Source organism: Daucus carota, chromosome 4 (assembly GCF_001625215.2).
Source record: "Daucus carota subsp. sativus chromosome 4, DH1 v3.0, whole genome shotgun sequence".
In the NCBI taxonomy this organism is placed as follows: Eukaryota; Viridiplantae; Streptophyta; class Magnoliopsida; order Apiales; family Apiaceae; genus Daucus; species Daucus carota.
The window spans coordinates 40,038,022-40,056,951 of NC_030384.2; the positions used below are offsets into that span (position 1 = coordinate 40,038,022).

Here is an 18,930-nt window from a genome sequence, read left to right on the forward strand (position 1 = left end):
TATTTAACAAGCTAAGATATATATCTTTTTATGTGGAAATTTATTACATACATTATCCCAACGATATAAGCTCAAAACTATATAACAATATATACTTAATTTCAAAAAATTACATGTGTTACCTAAATATTGGTATTCAAATAAGCAAAGTTACCTACTCATTAACACATTTATAGTCAATCATGTTTTAAAAAAAATTTCAAATACACATATATAGTGTGTGATATGAAATTTATGGAAATTTCAATGTTAATTAGTGTTATAACTATATCATGGTAAACTGTATTTTGACCGGGAGTCACATAAATCTTCTTGCACGCAACCATCAACCATGGTTACATATAAAAAATACTCTCTCCGTCTCAATTTACGCGTCTGTTTTGTTTTTTGAAAAATCAAATTGACTAATTTTTGGTCAATTATTAAAAATATTCATTTATTATTTTAAGAAATATAAAATTACATATTAAAATAGAATAGATTTATTTTTCGATGATATTTTTTTAATTTTTTGTCAATTATATAATATACTAATTTGACTAGTCAAAATTAGTATATTTGACTAGTCAAAAGTCAAAAGGACATGTATATTCAGGAGAGAGACTAAACCTAATTTAAATATTTATCACTGATTAACAAATAAATCTTTTGATATACATAATTATTTTAAGATGACATTTTGAAAGAGACTGAGATGATATTATTTATTCCCATACACATGTTTTTTTACTTGATCAAGATTTTAAATTTAGAACCGTTTAAACTTTGTCAAAGCGTTATCTAGATTTTTATTGACCTCTTTTAGTGTTGTAAAAAATGAAAATTGGTGGAGTCCCTTCCAGTAATTAGACGGATAATTAGGGGTTAAATTATATTATCAACCGGACTAATTAGATATATTAAAATAATATCAAAATATTTAATCTATTTAATTCAATATATTAAATAAAAAAATGTTATACTTTATTTGATTTTACAAATCAAAACATGTAGTAGGAGTCAAATTGTCAATTTCACAACTATGCCCCTCTGGTAGTCTAGTAAACACGGTAGATAAAAAAGGACAGCCTTATGGATTTATTGCCAAAATAAAGCACGAAATAAAGTCATGAACGGTAAGTTCAGAATTACCCTAAACCAAAATTATGTAATAGCACCGACAGAATCTATATTATCTTCCTCTCCAATCAATACCATACATACAATACTTTTTTAATCTCTGCTCTGCTACCCATTTCTTTCTTCTCATCCCTCCATCCATGGCAACACAGCACCACCACCACCAGTTGCTCTTTCTAACCACCCTCTTCACTTTCCTCACTCTCTCCGCCGCTAGGCCATGCAAAACAATCATCTTCATCTCCACTTCCACTTCTTTCACTCAAAACCCCACCTTGCTCACTCTCTACTTCACCAACACCCCTCAAACCGACCCCACCAACACCTTTTCCGCTAACAACCAGTTTACGGTGTTAAGTAACCAGTTCTCCCAAAACGTCAAGGTTTTAGAGCCGCCTCAGCTCGTTGAAAACTTCAACTCCAACTCCATACGTGATCGAACTCTCGATATACTGAGCATTGTGGGCGCTTTGTTGTTCGGAGTTGGATCCGGTGTGCTGACTGCCGCGATAATGTATTCAGTTTGGTCTGTGTTATTCGAGGGAAGGTTTGATTTTGGCGGGGATGAAGATGATGATCAAGAAATCAATAATTGTCTAAAGAAACTGGGATATGTTGTAGTTGATAACGGCGATATCGGAGCGAAACAGGTGGATTAGGATCGGGGAACGGGGGATTTGATGGCGGATTGGAGGTTGTAATTGTAAGCAGTACTGTATCTTTGCTGTTTATTGCTGTTTAAAATGTTGTACATTTGTTTTCATCAAGATTGGATTATGTTTCTGAAAGCTTATTTATTTAGTACACTTGTGATTGTAAATCGATACTGTATTGCTTATTTTGATTCTTTCGAAGGTATTTCAAAAGAATTCTTCAGCATTCTCTTGCATGGCGTGTAAATTAGTCTAATTAGATAATGGTTGCACAAAGATTACGGAGAGATGATTTTTTGATCAATCTTCATTCGAAAATAGGGCAGGAAATTTGAAACAGAGCACTATTTTTCCCCTTACCTTGGGGGCCTGTGGCGACGCACCGTTGTTGCTAAAATAGGAGAGTAATCGTGCATTATTTTTTGTGTCGGAACATCAAAATTTTTGATTATTTAATTTAAATTTTAATTTAATATTTTCGTCAATTAAATTTGATTTGTGTTTTTTGCTATGCTACCGCAAACAGTCACTTTGAAAGAACCAAGACACTGGGTAAATATTTTACATGATTGCTTCCCCTGCATCTTCTGTAGAGCTCAACAGTATGTGATTATCATTACCAATCTCCTGCTTGACGATTATCGATAAGATATAAATGAAATACTCTAAAATATAAATTACTAAGAAATGAACGGTGACGGACACAATAGAAAATAGTGACGAAAAAGCTTCAATCAAGAGGTGTGGGTGAAGGTGGACATATATTAGAGATTCAACTTAACATATCGAAAAAAATTCGTCTCAGCCTGCAGAGGCATAATCGCCCGATGATTTGTTCCCACGGGATAATCCTGTGAGTTCACCAGGTGCATAATGCGAACCTTGATCAAGTCAAATAAGCTAATAAACCAACTGCCGATCTCGTTGGCCAGTGAACCAATAGAGCTCGTAAACTTGACGCTCGGCCCCATATGGAAATGGCCCATTAAAAGGACATCTCCAAGTTTAATGTAGTTGAGTTACTAATGATGTTTCTTTTCCTTCGGAAGCAATTATTTGCACTCAACAAGGCATGCATTTTTACTATACTATTCTCTGTATACATGTATTTTACATTGTTTAGTAAAATTACAATAACTTTTGCAATATTAAATTGTCTATTTTAAATTTAAAAGTTGTCATCATGATTATTATAATAATTACTATTGTCAACTTGTTTCTACGAGGTTGCAGCCAACTTGCTAACCTGTTTTTTTCTATCACAATCAATATACTTATATAAAAGAGAAGCGAGGGGCGTGGCGCCTCTCACATCGCTCCGTTCTATTTTTCTAATTTTCTGAAATTTTTGGATGAAAAATATCAAAAATTAGAACTACCCTTTTGAGTTCCGGGTTCAGAATCTGATTTTGTTTCAGATTATTTATGAAATACAGTAGCTTGAAAGTTTTAATCTGATTTTGTTTCTATATAAAGGAGAAGCGATAGAACAACCTTTTTTAGTTTCGGATATATTAGAAGCAAGTTTCAAAATCTGATTTTGTTTCAGATTATTTATGGAATATAACAGCTTGAAAGTTTTAATCTGATTTTGATTCAGATTATTTAATTATGGGAAAGAGTAGCACACAAGCCTCTCTGCACCTATAAATATCCCTATAGGTTGTAGGGTTTTGGATCATCTAAACACAACATACTCTCTCTCAATACCACAACCCTGCATCTCTATGGTGATAGTTCTCTTGCTCGATTTCTAGCTCGGTGGTGCCGTTCTTCTGCAACGATAAGTGAAGGTTGTTTATACGGTATTAAAAAAAAATTGTTGCAAGCAAAGGTATAGACCGATATGTGGGAGTCGACAAATCTAAACACGAGAGAAGAATATAGTCTTGACATGATATTGATGGATGATATCAATAAATTAACTATTAGTGATGTATGTTTGTTGGTTATTCTTTTATAATATTTGTTTTGTTAATCAGACATGTTTGTTGTTAATTTTCATATGATTTACTTTGTATACAAGATAATATTATTCATGCATTATCTGTTTGTTCCGTTCAAACAACTTTTAAGTGAAAGTTGTTTATACAGTATTAAAAATTAAAGGTTGTTACACATAAGAGTAGTTATAGACCGCTATCTCACGGATTTAAGTTAGATGTTTTTGGATCAATCCAAAAAAATTGGAGGAAGGTGACAATGTAAGAGAACTTGATTACTTTTCAAAAAAAAAAAAGCGCAAATAAAATTAAGATTCATCATGTTTTAAATTGTTAATTACGTGTAGAAATTTATTTTCATTTTTTCACCATGAATTATAATCCAATTTCACAATTTTATATATTAGTATTGGTATTACATCAAGATTTTTATAATATAAAATTTATTTTATCCTACAAATATTAAAGACAGCCACAAAATTATTATACTCTACAAATATTAATATTAAATCATTAATATAATTTTAATAGGCCGCCGCAACGCGCGGCTTATCAACTAGTTCATAATAGGGATGTTAAGCTACGCTGGTAACGTTTTCTTTTTGGGACTGATCAATACTCCTGCGTCTTGTTAGTAAAGGTAGAAGTTCTACGACTCGCAGTATATAAAATTGTGGCTTCAGAGCATCTCTGAGAACTAGTTTTATAATGTTCATCCTATAATAGAATTCGATTAATGCTGTATGGCACGTCAAACATATTCTAATTTTTTAAGGTAGCGAATACCTACTTCATTCCTCAATTTTTAAGAATGAAAATCATTATTCATCTTATTTTCTAGCATTATAATATCAATGCTCTTCTTTTTATTCACAATTTCCCTCTTCTCTTTCACAATAATTTCTCCTTAATGGATTTTGAATTCAATTATTATGATAAGAAAATACAAAATCTGATTATTATTTAAATTATCATTCAAAATGAAAATTTATTTCATTAAAAATAATTTTTTATCATAATAATTAAAAAATCTCAATGAGACCCTCCTAAAGATGCTCTTAAAAAGGTACAAAACCAGGGAGGCATTGAAAAAATGTGACCGTCACTCGAGAAAACGCAATCACACAGTTCCGGATTTAATACCGTAGAAGGACACATCTATCTACTTATTTTACTTATTAATATCCTCCATGAAAAAAGTCAGGTTTCCGGAATGGACCAAAAGTGCTTCTCAAATCTCAGATTCTCAGTTATCGCTAAAAGACTGAATGAATGTTGCTAGTTGATTTATTAGAGCAAGTCCAAGAGTGCCCTATATTGATGTCCTAAATCAAAATTTAAGGCATGTGAAACAAATCAATGCTCCAACAATGTCCTAGTGTTACCCTAAAACACTAGGACATGTAACAAGTGCCTTATTTTTGAGGCACCATTTTGTATGCCCTATCAATAAAAAAATAGTTTTTTACCATTCCACTACATCTCTCTCCTCCCTCCTTTTCATTTCTTTCCAATAACAATTTCAATATATATTATTATTTTAATAATAAGGCACAATAATAGGGCATGTTGTTGGAGTTGATACATTGAGATGATGTCCTAAATCACTAGGACACTATATTTTATAATATTTATAAGGCATTTGCTAGGACACTGTTGGACTTGCTCTTAGATATTATTATTTTAAATCATCTTTCTTCTGCTGTATGATTTTTTTTAAAAATAAATACTTAAACTTATATATCTTAAATTTGTTGGAAACAGGCAATAAAAAAAATAAACACTCCATTTGAACTGTTAATCGATCATACGATTTAATTTATGAGTAATGTTTAGAATTCGAAGTAATCCTTAAATAATGTGGCGTTGATGATTTATTAGTGAGTAAATTACTAGGGTGTGACTATTTTTGATAGTCGGAATCGAATGTCAACCACATTTATGTTATTTTTAAAATACAGTCATATAATTTTGTAAATCAGTGTAAACTGTAGCCACATATATGTAATGGGTCCAAGTCCCTGGCATATGTATGTCAGGGACCGCTTATCCAACCTACAGCTTTCTGTGCGTTAGATGAATATCCAGCGGTCAGGATTATAACAAAAGTTTAATATGTTCAGCGCTCTTTAACCGCTGGACGGGGAAAATCACTCCGTCCACCGGTTAAAAGCGTTGGAAAGAACTTATCCGACGCTAAAAAATCATTAGACGCTAGGTTATAATCCTGATCGCTAAATATGCATCCAAAAGCTGTAAACTTGTGTGCTGCGTAATTCTGGCATACATATGCCCGGGAATACATAATTAAACATTACTCACAATACACTATATTTTAGTTAAGAAAAGTATTTTTACAAAAACATGTTATATGATATTTAATACGAATATATAATACTTCGAAGGCGAAGAGTAATGAAAAGAGGATAAGTGTGTTTAAGAAAAGGAGAGGAGACGGAGGCGACGTTAGATTTGATGGAAGCGAGCTCCTTCAATTTTCTCAATTTTTTGACTACATTAAAATTGGATTTGGTTGCTGTTAGATCGGTCTCCGCAAGGATACTCGTCGACTTTTACACCCAGTTACAATTTATTATGTAATTAAATAAAATTTTAATTAATTTTTTCAAAGTTGTTTTTGTGAATATAAGTGATAACGGTTGTAAATATGATTGAAAATACAACTTTCGTATTTTTATAAAAAGTTTATTTGTTTTGTATTTTTATATTATTTTTTAAAAATTGTAATATATTGCAAAAAAATTTAAAAGACTTGGAATTACTTGAAAAAAATCTTATAATTAAATTCTTTACCGCAAATTATATCGTTAACCTCTAATTATCTGATACTCCTTCCGTCTCATAATACTTGTTCTGTTTCTCTTTATCACGTTTGCCAACAAACACTTTTGATCATCAATATCCTTAATTTCGTATTAATATTAGATTTAAAAACTTCACCGTATTGAAGTACCCGTAAATACGAATTTAACAAGATCATTCATGAATATATTTAATTTTATAAAATAGATGTAAATTAGCAATATACTCCCTCCGTATCTTTTTAGTTGTCACATTTGGTTTTGTGTCGGTAAAATTGACTGGAATTTATTAATATTTCATCAATTGGAAAAATAAAAAAATGTCATCGGAAATAATTTTTAATCTACTTTAACATGTAATTTTCAGTTTTTTAAAATAATGAGTGACTTATAATCTTTGGTCAAATTTTAGTTACTTTGACCAACAAAAATAGAAATGTGATAATTAAAAAGGGACGGAGAGAGTATCTTAATGAATAATTCGAGTTATTAACCAAAAAACCCAACTAACTTGTCATTTTTTTGCCAAAAAACCTATGAACTTTTTTTTCACCAATAACCCCAATAAACTTTATTAAATCTTTGAAAAACATTTAACTAGAGTTACTTATAGCTGTTGTGGACTAACCATGATCATCACATATCCTATGTGGTAAATTGATTACAATTAATCAAATAAAATAACCGAAAAATCAGCACCCACTAAAATAAGCTTTAAGATGGTTGATCAGCTGCTCATTAAGACAGGGAAGTAATAGCCTCTCATTCAGACAATGAACAGACTTGAGAACTGCTCTGCCGTCATAGTTATTACGATTGAAGGCTCTGAGGCATCTCATCCACCTCGTTTCTACGTGGTTGATTTTCTATGTAGAAAAAATGTATCTTATGGTGTATATTAATGTGTGAAATCCTTGCTTAGCTACTCGAGCATACACAGTTAACCAAGTTTTAGGTGCAGCCGCGCAACACATCAAACAGCAGAATGGGAACTCCCAATTGAGTAAGACATATTTTAACCACTTAGTACAAACAATCCACCAAAATACAAACAAATTACTCAACTATATACTCTGTCCAATCAATAGTCCCGAGCAACTCCAAACAAACACCCCCGAAAACTCTATAAAAATTAGTCGCGTGAGACACCCCAACAAAACCTGTGAACTCAGGAAAACATAAAAAGCTGTTCTATCTCCTGAATTTTGTATTGAATGGAGTCAGAAATAACACCCCATCTGCTAATCTTTTCGCATACCATCTGATTACGTCAAAATGATAACCCCATTAATTTATTTCGAACATCAACTCAGCCTCTATAATAATCTGGCAATATCACACATCTTCACTTGTTTTCATTTTAATTTTTAAATTTAAACCTACAAATATCATATTATAAATTATTCCTGTAAATGACTAGGCGCTATGTGGCACACACGTGTATAAAAAGATACAAATCAAGGAAAGATAAATGACAAGTCACATTGGTAGATTTAACCATGGTTTATTTTGTATTTATTTTTATACTTTTAATAAAGTTTATTGGGGTTGTTAAAGAAAACAGAAGTTTAAAGGTTTTTTTGCAAAAATTTGACAAGTTGATTGGGTTTTTTGGTTAATAACTCGAATAATTCGGACATATCAAACTAGAGAGAAGTAATAGGAAACGAAGCAAGAGTATAAATTTATCGGGAAATTAGGAAAGAAGAGAGGGTGAAATATAGGCGCAAACCCTAAAAAAAGATGTTTATAGAAACAATAGTTAAAGATGGTGGAATAGGCAATATAAAAATATTGAAGGTCCGTACTGGTCTGACAACGACCACTGAAGTATGGTAGCACATGCGTTGGTGTCATATCTTCTTACAACCATAATCAACGGTCAAGATCCTCAGGTACGGCCTTCCCTTTACGGTCTCGATTCCTCACACTCTCTCTCCGCTCTTATAGTGAGAGAATAAAGTAGCTTGTAGTAAATATCCTATACCTATACTTACATTCATACAGAGAAAACAACAGTACCTACTACTACTTCACTTCCATCTCTCTCACCTCTCTCTCAGGTCCCCTATACATACACACAACTTCAAGTACAATACTCTCTTCCCCTCTCTCTCTGTATCTAACCACACATATATATGTTTTAAATATCTCAGCGACAGCGATTGGCCACTAAAAGCCTTTCTTTCCTTCTCGCTTTGAGCTTCTCTCAGTCTCAGATATGGCTATCTCGATAACCGAGCTCGGTTAGGTTTATAAACATGTCTCTCTCCTGATGGATAAAGCCTTGTGTAATCTCTCTCGCTTGCTATTTGATTGTTGAGCTACCTACCTACATAGTCTACTTGCTTGATTTGTGATGAGTTTAAGTGATTGGGTTAATTTGATAGAAAAAGGATGAACAAGGTGAGTGAAGAGGTTGTTGAAGATTGGGTTGGTGGAGGTGTTTAGGGTTTGGGGAGCTTTCTAATTGTGTTTTAGCTTCAGGTTTAAGGCTTCTTATTATAGATTATTGGTGTTGTATTAGTTTAATTGTAATCTTAATTATAGAGAATGAAGCTTTCAACATCAGGATTAGGTCAGCAGTCTCATGAAGGTATCTTTTTTATTTTTTTATATTCTTTCTATTTTATGTCTTTTTTTGGATTTTAAATCTTGACTTTTTGTTGTGTCTCTGTTTTTCTTCTTTAGTTTTAATAAGGAGCATTATGGACTTCCATGCTGTGAATATTGTAGATTTTGTTTTTTAATGATTTAGTTGAAAGATGGGATTAAGTATTGTCTGTAGAATTTGATGGGCTAATTATTGTTTTTTTGGGATATATGAAAGAAGAGAAGAAATGTTTGAATTCGGAGTTATGGCATGCCTGTGCTGGTCCCCTTGTGTCTCTGCCAACTGTGGGTAGCCGCGTGGTTTACTTCCCGCAGGGTCACAGCGAGCAGGTTTGTACGATCCGTTGTGGCTTCTTCATATGTTCGATTGGTTGCAGTATGATTTATTGGGAAATGTATGCTAAATTTGTGATCTTTCAGAATTGTTAAGCTAATTAAAAGAATTTCTGTTTAAATTTGGAGACCAGGTTGCTGCCACAACTAATAAAGAAATTGATGGTCACATTCCCAATTATCCAAACTTGTCTGCCCAACTGATCTGCCAACTCCACAATGTCACGATGCATGTAGGTTCTGTTGTATGCGGCAATATCATGTATTATTCTTATCAGCATGCTAATTGAGTAGCACTTTCTTATATATTTTTATGGCATTTCAGGCGGATGTTGAAACTGATGAAGTATATGCTCAAATGACTTTGCAGCCCTTGACGCCGGTAAAATGATTTACTGCTAGATATGTTGACATGTAATTTTTGTTATGTTCTCATGCCGAATTAAAATTATTATGGACAGCAAGAGCAAAAGGATACATATCTTCCTGTTGAACTGGGAATTCCAAGCAGGCAGCCGACAAATTATTTTTGCAAGACACTAACAGCCAGTGATACGAGTACCCATGGAGGTTTCTCTGTTCCTCGTCGGGCTGCAGAGAAAGTCTTTCCACCGCTGGTAATAATAATTTTATTGAGCCTCGTTTCACATGTGTTTCTGGTTAATACTAATTTCAGCCTCTTTTGGATCTGTAGGATTTCTCACAGCAGCCTCCAGCTCAGGAGTTGATTGCTAGGGATCTCCATGATGTTGAATGGAAGTTTAGGCATATTTTCAGGGGTAAGTGTTGCATCTGGTATTAATTATCCAAAAGTTTACACGATTGGTTGTGGTTTTACTGATCATTTTAGGTTTCTTATAAGCAATGTGCTACTATCTACTCCCTCCGGCCCACTCATTTCTATACCTTAAAAATAAGTTATAGAACTATACTTTACAAGAGCATTACAGAGCATGTCGCGTCCCCGTCCCCGTCCCCGTCCCCCAATGTATACAATGTAGGGGGACGGAGGGAGTAGTAATAAAATGCAGTTTTCCAACTTATCTCTAATGATTTTGCAGTTTTAGTTTTTTTTTTTTTTTTTTGTTTTAATATTATAGTGTTGGCCTAGTAAACTACTATAAAGAAGCTGCACAACAAATGTTAGATATGTTTTATATGAGTAAGAAGTTCAGAGAAGTTGGTTAGCTAGAGGATGCATTTGAAGATAATTTGCTATATAGGCAGGCCTCCCTCATTTTTAAAATTGACCAACAATGCACAACTTTACAGGTCATATTTCCCCAAGGGATTTCATGTTGACTATTTTAGTTAAAAATAGGAAATCGGACTTTAGGTCTAAGAAAATATTATTGGAGTTTGCATTAAATTTAAACATATATGAATGCCAATAGCACAATTCTAGAGCTGGTAGATCATGCAAAATGATCACATAAATATTTATTTTTTGCAGCAGATTCTTGAACTCATTTGCTTGCAAATGTATGTCATAATTTAGGCGGTGCAAAGTCAAGGTGCAAAATATCATTAGACATCTGTAGACTATTGTAATAGAAATTTTTTTTTAGGATTTTACTCTTTTTTTTGGTGGTGGGTGGGGGGATCTGCCACCGTAGTTATGCCACAAAAGGTAATCATTAAAGAACGGTAGTTTTCTAATCTCATGCAAATACAGAATCAAGTTGTAGGAATTAGGGGACACTCAATCTTTCGCAATACACCACAAGTGGATTTGGTAAATGATTTCACCTAGTAAACAAGTAGATGGGGGATTTGTCTCATCAGTGTGCGTACACGTTTTTAAGTATCAGTATGCCAGTAGAAACTGTACTGGAACACTAGCAAAAGTCTAGATAGAAATGTATCAAATTTATCCGTCAGTTCTATATAAAAAAATTAGCCACGAGTTAAAGCAAAAAATGTAAAGAACTCGGTGAATTAGCAATTTTCTGTAAGATGCTCTACTAGATTCAAAGACTTGGATGCAGAATGGAAATAGAACAGCTATCTGTAACTGTTAATTTGCAGATGTGTTCAGTGCACCCTCCAGCCAGGCCTTCAAACAATAAGTTATAGTTAAATTGTTATGTAATTTGTGATAATATGAAGATTCACATAGATCACCGCTTTCAAAATTTTGAAAAACGTTCTGAAAAGCAGAGTTTGGAACCTTTTAGAATTGTAAATGTTTATCTTCTCTGCGTTTCCTTTCTTTTTATATGCCAATAAATTATAATGTAGTTATGCAAATTCCTCCTTAGGGGTAAATCGAAACTTGAACACCGGAGTGATCCTCTGTTTCTAAATCTGGCGCTCCTTATTCTTCTGTATAAGCACGCCTTTCAAAATTGATGCACTGTAACGGTATCAATCGAGTCAATTCATTCAGAAGGGTGGCTTAATTATACTAGTATTAATCTTATAATAATGATATAAGAAGGGGAAGAGAGGAAAATGAGGGAGAATGATAATGAATACTCTGAAAAATAGGAAATCATCAACTGTAGATGCAGGTTTTAACATTAAAGTTTCTTGTAGCTTTCGATTCCCACATATGGTAGTTGTCTCAACCAAACACCTACCTCTGAATCAAATCTAGAAAGATTCTTGCTTTTGTAGTCCATGGATGTGATTTTGTCTGGTATTTTCTTGGTATAATTTTTGCTCATGGATTTGTGGTTGTGCCATGTTATGCTTTTCGCATATATTTTTTAATTATAATATTATGGTTCTTGGGTTATGGTGTAATTATAGTATTATAAATTTTATAATTATGATATAAGAAATCGAAAACAGAAGAATGGTAAAATAGTACCATGAGAAAGAGAGGTTAATAAGTTGGGGGAGAACGATAAGGAATACTATGAAAAATGGGAAATTAGCAACGCAGATGCAGGTTATAACATATCAAGTTTCTTTAAGCTTTCAATTCGCACATGTGGTAGCTGTCTCCACAATAACCTACCTCTGAATCAAATCGATAAAGATTTTTGGTTTTGCAGTCCATGGATGTGATATTGTGTTGTATTTTTTTGGTTATAGTTTTTCTCCACAAACACCTCTCTGGACTCGGGAGAATAGGTTATTAAGTTTATTTTTCGGCAACAATACATGGAAATGCCTTAATGCCCTGGATTTCTTCTGACAGAGGTCCATTTTCCCTTGCCCCGATCTCTCTCTCTCTCTCTCTCTCTCTCTCACACACACACACACACACACACACACACACATCAAAGTGCTCTACCTTCATCTGTTAAGACAACATCGTTGATGGCCTGCTGACAAGCCCCTTGTTTTTTACCTCAAAAAGTCTTCTTCTGTTGTCTTGAAAAGTGAACTCAAGATGTTATACCTTCATCTTTAAAGAAAACATCTTTGATGGGTTGCTGGCAAGTCCCTTGTTTTCTACATTAAAAAATTTGCTTCTGTTATCTTGAAAAGTGAACTTAAATTTATGGATGAGTGCTAGATCCCACTCAGAAGACTATTATATATTTTGTTATTGTCAGTCAAAGGATGACTTCTTAATTCTTACTTATTATACCTAAAAAACTGATACAAACCTGACTGACCCGTACATACAATTGACGAACCGCAGATAGGATTTACAGATAATGTCTGTCCTAGTGTCCATTGTTTAGTCAATTGAAATTTAAAATGTGTGCTATTTTACATTATTTAGACTAAGCTACTTCAATATTTTTATAAATATTTAGTAGATAATCTGTTTCAAAGGATTATATTTGATGTCACTTTACACATTTTTACTCTAATGATTATTTAGCTAAATTTATCTGTTCTTTGTAATTTAAAGCAAGCATTCTATCTTCTTGAAGATTTTAAGATTGTCAGTGACAGACCGCATTGGTGAATCAGGATCTTCTATATCTAAGATTATTAATAAATTTTTACAATAGTTTAACACTTTAAACATTTGTATTATGCCCTTTACTAAATAAATGATCAGAATTAGTTCTACGAAACAAAGATGAACTTGGCTCTCAGAATTTGAACTTCCAGAAACTCAGAAAACTTAAAAATAAAAATAAGGAACAAACAATGACAATGGGGCTTGGGCATGTTAACTTTGAGAGCTGTACTGGTCATGGTGATACAGTTGACAATGGTCTTGTAAAGCTTTGATTGTTGCCGTGAATATCAGAGAGAAGCGCAATATATCATAAATGTGTATTAGAAAATTAGAACATATAGAACTTTTGTTGATTTGTGTCCCTGGTTCAGTTACTTTAAGGAACTAAATTACTTTTTGTTCAATATTTATGTTTCTTTATATGGTGTTGATGAGATGCTATTATCGTAGCACATGGAACTGCTTATAGTATACACTTGCTTCATGCTTCCGTATATTACTATCTATTTAAGTAAATGGTTTCTGCTTTTACTTTTCATGACAAAAAGATATTGCTGTTTCTTACCTTATACCCTCAATTACACAGGACAGCCAAAACGGCATCTCTTAACTACTGGCTGGAGTGTGTTTGTCAGTGCCAAAAGACTTGTTGCCGGGGATTCTGTTCTGTTTATCTGGTAATTGTTTGTTTTAATATTTGTACCTTTCAACAGTGTTTTTTTAGTTCCTGCTTGTAAAATCTTGAATCTCCATGTTCCTAAATTTTCCAGTGGTAATTTCTTTCAATGTGGTACAGGAATGAGAAAAATCAGCTACTTCTAGGAATTAGGCGTGCCACTAGACCGCAAACTGTGATGCCATCTTCTGTTCTTTCAAGTGATAGCATGCACATCGGACTGCTTGCTGCTGCTGCTCATGCAGCTGCCACTAATAGTTGTTTCAATATTTTCTATAACCCAAGGTGGCTAGTGATATGAAGAGATGATATGTTTATTTTGCAGTTTTTTTATCTTCTATTTACATGTTAGTTTCTTTCAGGGCTAGTCCATCTGAATTTGTGATAACTCTTTCCAAATATTTCAAAGCTGTACTTCACACACGTGTTTCTGTTGGTATGCGATTCCGGATGCTTTTTGAAACTGAAGAATCAAGTGTCCGTAGGTATGGACTATGGATCATACTAAAATTTTAAGTGCTAGTAGATTTAGTTCTTTCGGTGCCTAAATACCCTCCTAAATTAAGTGACGCGTCTTCTTATAAATTGAAAGCATCTGTTGACTGTTTCTCACTTGACATATTGTTCTTTTATGCACCACGCAGGTACATGGGCACAATCACTGGCATTGGTGACCTGGATCCCGTTCGCTGGCCAAATTCTCACTGGCGATCAGTCAAGGTTACATATCTTGTCCATTCGAATTTCATATGAATCACGTCTGCTAATTTGTTTTTTTTCCCTTGTTTACTTCAGACATCTATAGTAAAATTCTCTTTGTATTCAACCTCTTGTTTGGTAAACTCTTATTGGTAGTGACGAGCCAAAGTTAAGCACCGTTCAATATATCATATATCAGATTGTAATTTTGTTCTATGCGTGAATATCAATATGTGATTTATCATTTAATACAAAATTATATGAACTTATTGTTCCCTGCAGCGTAATAGACAATTTTTTCTCATTGGCATGTGACAGATCTCTTTTTCTGGTTTGTTACTAAAGTATAAAACTTTTAATGAATTGCATTATGTGTAATATGTACCTCAGTTGCTAAAGTTGTTCTATGTAATTAGACAATAGATTAATTATCTTACCTAAATTAAGTTAGCTCGTCAATTTTTCTACTATGGTCTTACAGAAGTCTTGGTTTGGTACAGATAGTTAGGTTAATATCAAGAGGAAGAAGATATTTTAAATACTATAGACGAGGGATGAGGCACGGTGGCACAATAGGATTAAAAAATTGATTGAGAGTAGGGCTTGCCTTACCCACGACTTGCATAGAATAAAGCTTTTAACACTTATACTTAATTCTCCATCTTCTTTATCTTTACAAACATATTTTGAAGGAATCAAACAAGTAATATGGTACAATATCTATACATGGGTCACTAATCTTTTTGCCTGTCCTTGGGAAGCTTCGTCGAATCTTAATTCTAAAACAATTTGTACTAATTAGATGTTCTTGTGTCTTGATTTCTTCTCTGTACATCTGATCCATTATGTCCAACTAGTGTGCACAGTATTTGGTGTTGGTAAACTTTTGTTTTTAAACACGCCCTGATCTGGATTTATCTGATGATGTTGTATAGGTTGGTTGGGATGAATCAACTGCAGGTGATAGGCAACCACGGGTGTCTTTATGGGAAATTGAACCTTTAACTACATTTCCCATGTATCCATCATTGTTTCCTCTTCGGTTAAAACGACCGTGGTATCCAGGAGCCTCATCTTTTCAAGGTACAGTACTTTAGATAAATGCCTTGCATCATGGGAACTTTAACTCATGCAGCCTCCTTGCTATTTCTATTTTTTTAGGTGTGGATTTATATACATTTTGACCCTTGAAATGGTATCATATTTACATATTATTTCTTGAACTTAATGGTTGTATATCCCAAACTTTTAAGTTTGTCAGTGTATAATATTTACCCTAGAAGTCTCACGTGTTCCAAGGAGACTTGACGACTCTTTATTGTGTTTGGAACAGTTCTGCAGCATAGTAGTATACCACCCACAAATAGTACCTTGCTAGTATAAATATTATTCATAAACTATTGCAAGTTAAAGATTTGTGTACAATTGGTAATATGTTTTTTGGCCATGTCACTGGGGACTACTTTTGAGGGTGAGAATGTACATAACCTTAAAGTTGTGCGTGTGCTTGATATAATAGTGGCTACTTATGTTTTGTTCGTCTGATGATAAGCCATCTTTTTCCTATTTTCTCAAAAAGTTTGGTCAAATTTACCACCACTGTACCTTCTATTGCAGATAGCAGGGATGAAGGCGTTAACAGCATGGCGTGGTTGAGAGGTGAAATGGGTGAGCAAGGACTTAATTCGCTGAACTTTCAGTCTGCTGGTATGATTCCATGGATGCAGCAGAGGGTTGATCCAACCTTTGCCCGTAACGATCTCAACCAGCAGTATCAAGCTATGCTAGCAGCTGGATTGCAGAATTCAGGAGGTGGAGATTCACTGAGACAGCCATTTATGCAGTTTCAACAGCCTGTCCAATACCTCCAAGCTGTGGGTAGCCATAATCCATTATTGCAGCAGCAATCACTTCAGCAATCTGGTCCTCATTTGCATGGACAAAGCCACTTGCTTCCAGAAAGCCACCATAGACAGTTGCAGCAACAATCGAGCAACCGACCAACCGAGGAACATCACAGTGCATATCCTGAGGCATATCTAATTCAGAGTGAACTGCTCCAGCAGAGGCAACAAGCAAATGTTCCTTCACCTTCATATCCAAAAAGTGACTTTTCAGATGCAAACAGTAAAACTTCAGCATCTATATCTCCCAATATGCAAAACATGCTGGGGTCACTGAGTTCAGAGGGAAGTGGAAATCTTATGAATTTCACCAGAAATGGCCAGTCTATGATTGCTGAGCAACCAGCCCAGCAGTCATGGGTCTCAAAGTTTGCTTCTTCGCAGGTCCATACTTCTGCATCATTGTCTCTTCCTCCATACCCTGGGAAAGCAGCCGCTGTTGAGCAAGAAAGTAGTAGCTTGGATGCTCAGAATCAGGCTCTTTTTGGTTCTAATATCGACTCTTCAGGGCTCCTGCTCCCCACTACTGTATCTAGTCATAATACTTCTTCAATTGATGCTGATATTCCCTCGATCCCATTAGGAACATCAGGGTTCCATAATTCACTTTACGGTTACATGCAAGACTCATCCGAGTTGTTGCATAGTGCAGGACATGTTGACCCACCAACCCCTAGCAGTACATTTGTAAAGGTATCCTTGGAAAGCTGATCCTGTATGTACATATATTTTTGTTGCTTGTAGTATGCAAGAGATTTTTTTTCATGTTGCAGGTTTACAAATCTGGGTCAGTTGGGAGGTCTTTGGACATCACCCGCTTCAACAGCTACAACGAGTTGCGTGAGGAGCTGGGGCAGATGTTCGCGATCGAAGGTTTTCTTGAAGACCCTCAAAGATCAGGCTGGCAGCTTGTATTTGTCGACAGGGAGAATGACGTACTTCTCCTTGGAGACGACCCTTGGGAGTGAGTTTATTTAACTTAATTAATGTTGGATTTAGTAATTGCATTACATTTTTTGCTTTACCAGTGGAATGGTGACTAAGAAAGTTTTCCTGCGGGTGGAAGATATTTATTTGTTCAGTTTCCATTTCCTATCCTCTAAAACCTTAATTCCTTTTATAAAGGTTGCAGGTGCTGAGATGTCTGGCTGAAACTGTTTTACGGTTGTTTTAGGCTCTTATAGAATTAGATGAATGGCTTCAAGCAATTATCTTAACAGTTTTATCATGTACTTAATATTTATTATAAATCCTGTGCAGGGCATTTGTAAATAATGTCTGGTATATCAAAATACTCTCCCCCGAGGATGTTCAGAAGCTTGGGAAGCAAGAACTTGAATCTTTCAACCAAAATGCAGGTGAAAGAATGAATAGCAACGGAAATGATGATAGAGACCTTCTCTGTGGACTACCCTCTCTGGGTTCACTGGATTACTAAGAATGTTGAATGGTCTACCTTTCCAGAACTCTACTTCCCAAGAGTGCAATATTTCTTATGTAGTTTGTCTTCCTAGTCTAGCAGTCGTTATTTTTGGTCTTTGTGGCCTATCCCCCAAGTCATTATTCCATCAAGTGCTCTATTTACTAGGACATTCTTTCTATGAATGTGTATGATGAACTATAGCTTTGAAGTTAAAGGTATGTATAAGTTTGGAAGATACAAAGTGTTTATTAGAGCTTTGCTCTTAAAATATTTGTTTATGTGAGATGATATAAAACTTTGAAGTTTAAATATTTGAATATGTGTAATTGATCTCTAAGATATTCCAGCAAAATCCTCAGAAGCATGGGGGTGATTCGGTCTAGTCAACTACAAAAATACCGTCCTGGACTGCCTTGTGTCTGGCTGCCTGTGTGCTCAATTCTTGACCAACTACTGAAAATGAAGCACCAGAATCCTGAATGCTGATGTTTTTGGCTCTAATTCATATGCCTTGTTCCCTTGTAAAAGGCGTATCATTCTTGTTCCAATATAGTAACAGAGACAAGATTAACGTTGCAATGTTATGTAAGTAATGAATTAAAACCTTGAGATTACTTGAAGAGACCAGAAGTAGATCCAAATAAAATATTACATTCTTTGCTGCTGTAGCCAGAAAAAATCTAAGAAGTCACTATTTTAAGATAAATGGGCCTCAGTGTCATTTTCTAGAAAAATATCTCAATTGTCGCTTCAAAACACGATTTGAAGTTGCGTTTTTAATGAAAACCACGTCTTCAAGTTGTCTTTTTCGCTAAGATCACAACCTAAAGTTGTGTTTTTGTTCGATATTATAAATAACATGAAGCTGTATTTT

The 18,930-nt window shown here is 34.4% G+C and overlaps 2 protein-coding genes across 3 annotated transcripts; both read left to right on the plus strand.

Moving 5' to 3' along the window:
• Nucleotides 1-1,259: 1,259 nt before the first annotated feature.
• On the plus strand, nucleotides 1,260-1,778 carry LOC108217687 (uncharacterized). The gene has a single exon (XM_017390567.2). The coding sequence runs from the start codon at nucleotides 1,260-1,262 to the stop codon at nucleotides 1,776-1,778; it is 519 nt and encodes a 172-aa protein (XP_017246056.1).
• A 6,756-nt stretch (nucleotides 1,779-8,534) lies between these two features.
• On the plus strand, nucleotides 8,535-18,367 carry LOC108218761 (auxin response factor 8). 2 transcript variants are annotated; one of them, XM_017391856.2, is made up of 14 exons: nucleotides 8,535-9,133; nucleotides 9,371-9,480; nucleotides 9,618-9,716; nucleotides 9,809-9,865; nucleotides 9,945-10,100; nucleotides 10,178-10,262; nucleotides 13,941-14,031; nucleotides 14,151-14,315; nucleotides 14,393-14,515; nucleotides 14,675-14,750; nucleotides 15,665-15,812; nucleotides 16,347-17,326; nucleotides 17,407-17,597; nucleotides 17,894-18,367. In XM_017391856.2, the coding sequence occupies exons 1-14, from the start codon at nucleotides 9,091-9,093 to the stop codon at nucleotides 18,069-18,071; spliced, it is 2,502 nt and encodes an 833-aa protein (XP_017247345.1). In that variant the 5' UTR covers nucleotides 8,535-9,090; the 3' UTR covers nucleotides 18,072-18,367. The 2 variants fall into 2 exon arrangements, with proteins under 2 accessions (XP_017247345.1, XP_017247344.1); XM_017391855.2 differs by having other exon boundaries at nucleotides 8,552-9,133; nucleotides 9,368-9,480.
• Nucleotides 18,368-18,930: the final 563 nt, after the last annotated feature.

Bases quoted from the DNA above. Each gene is read 5' to 3' on its own strand.
- LOC108217687 (XM_017390567.2), top strand. From the start codon at position 1,260: ATGGCAACACAGCACCACCACCACCAGTTGCTCTTTCTAACCACCCTC.
- LOC108218761 (XM_017391855.2), top strand. From the start codon at position 9,091: ATGAAGCTTTCAACATCAGGATTAGGTCAGCAGTCTCATGAAG. The intron at 9,134-9,367 runs GTATCTTTTTTA...GATATATGAAAG, and splicing joins AGGTCAGCAGTCTCATGAAG to AAGAGAAGAAATGTTTGAAT. The intron at 9,481-9,617 runs GTTTGTACGATC...TTTGGAGACCAG, and splicing joins CGCAGGGTCACAGCGAGCAG to GTTGCTGCCACAACTAATAA.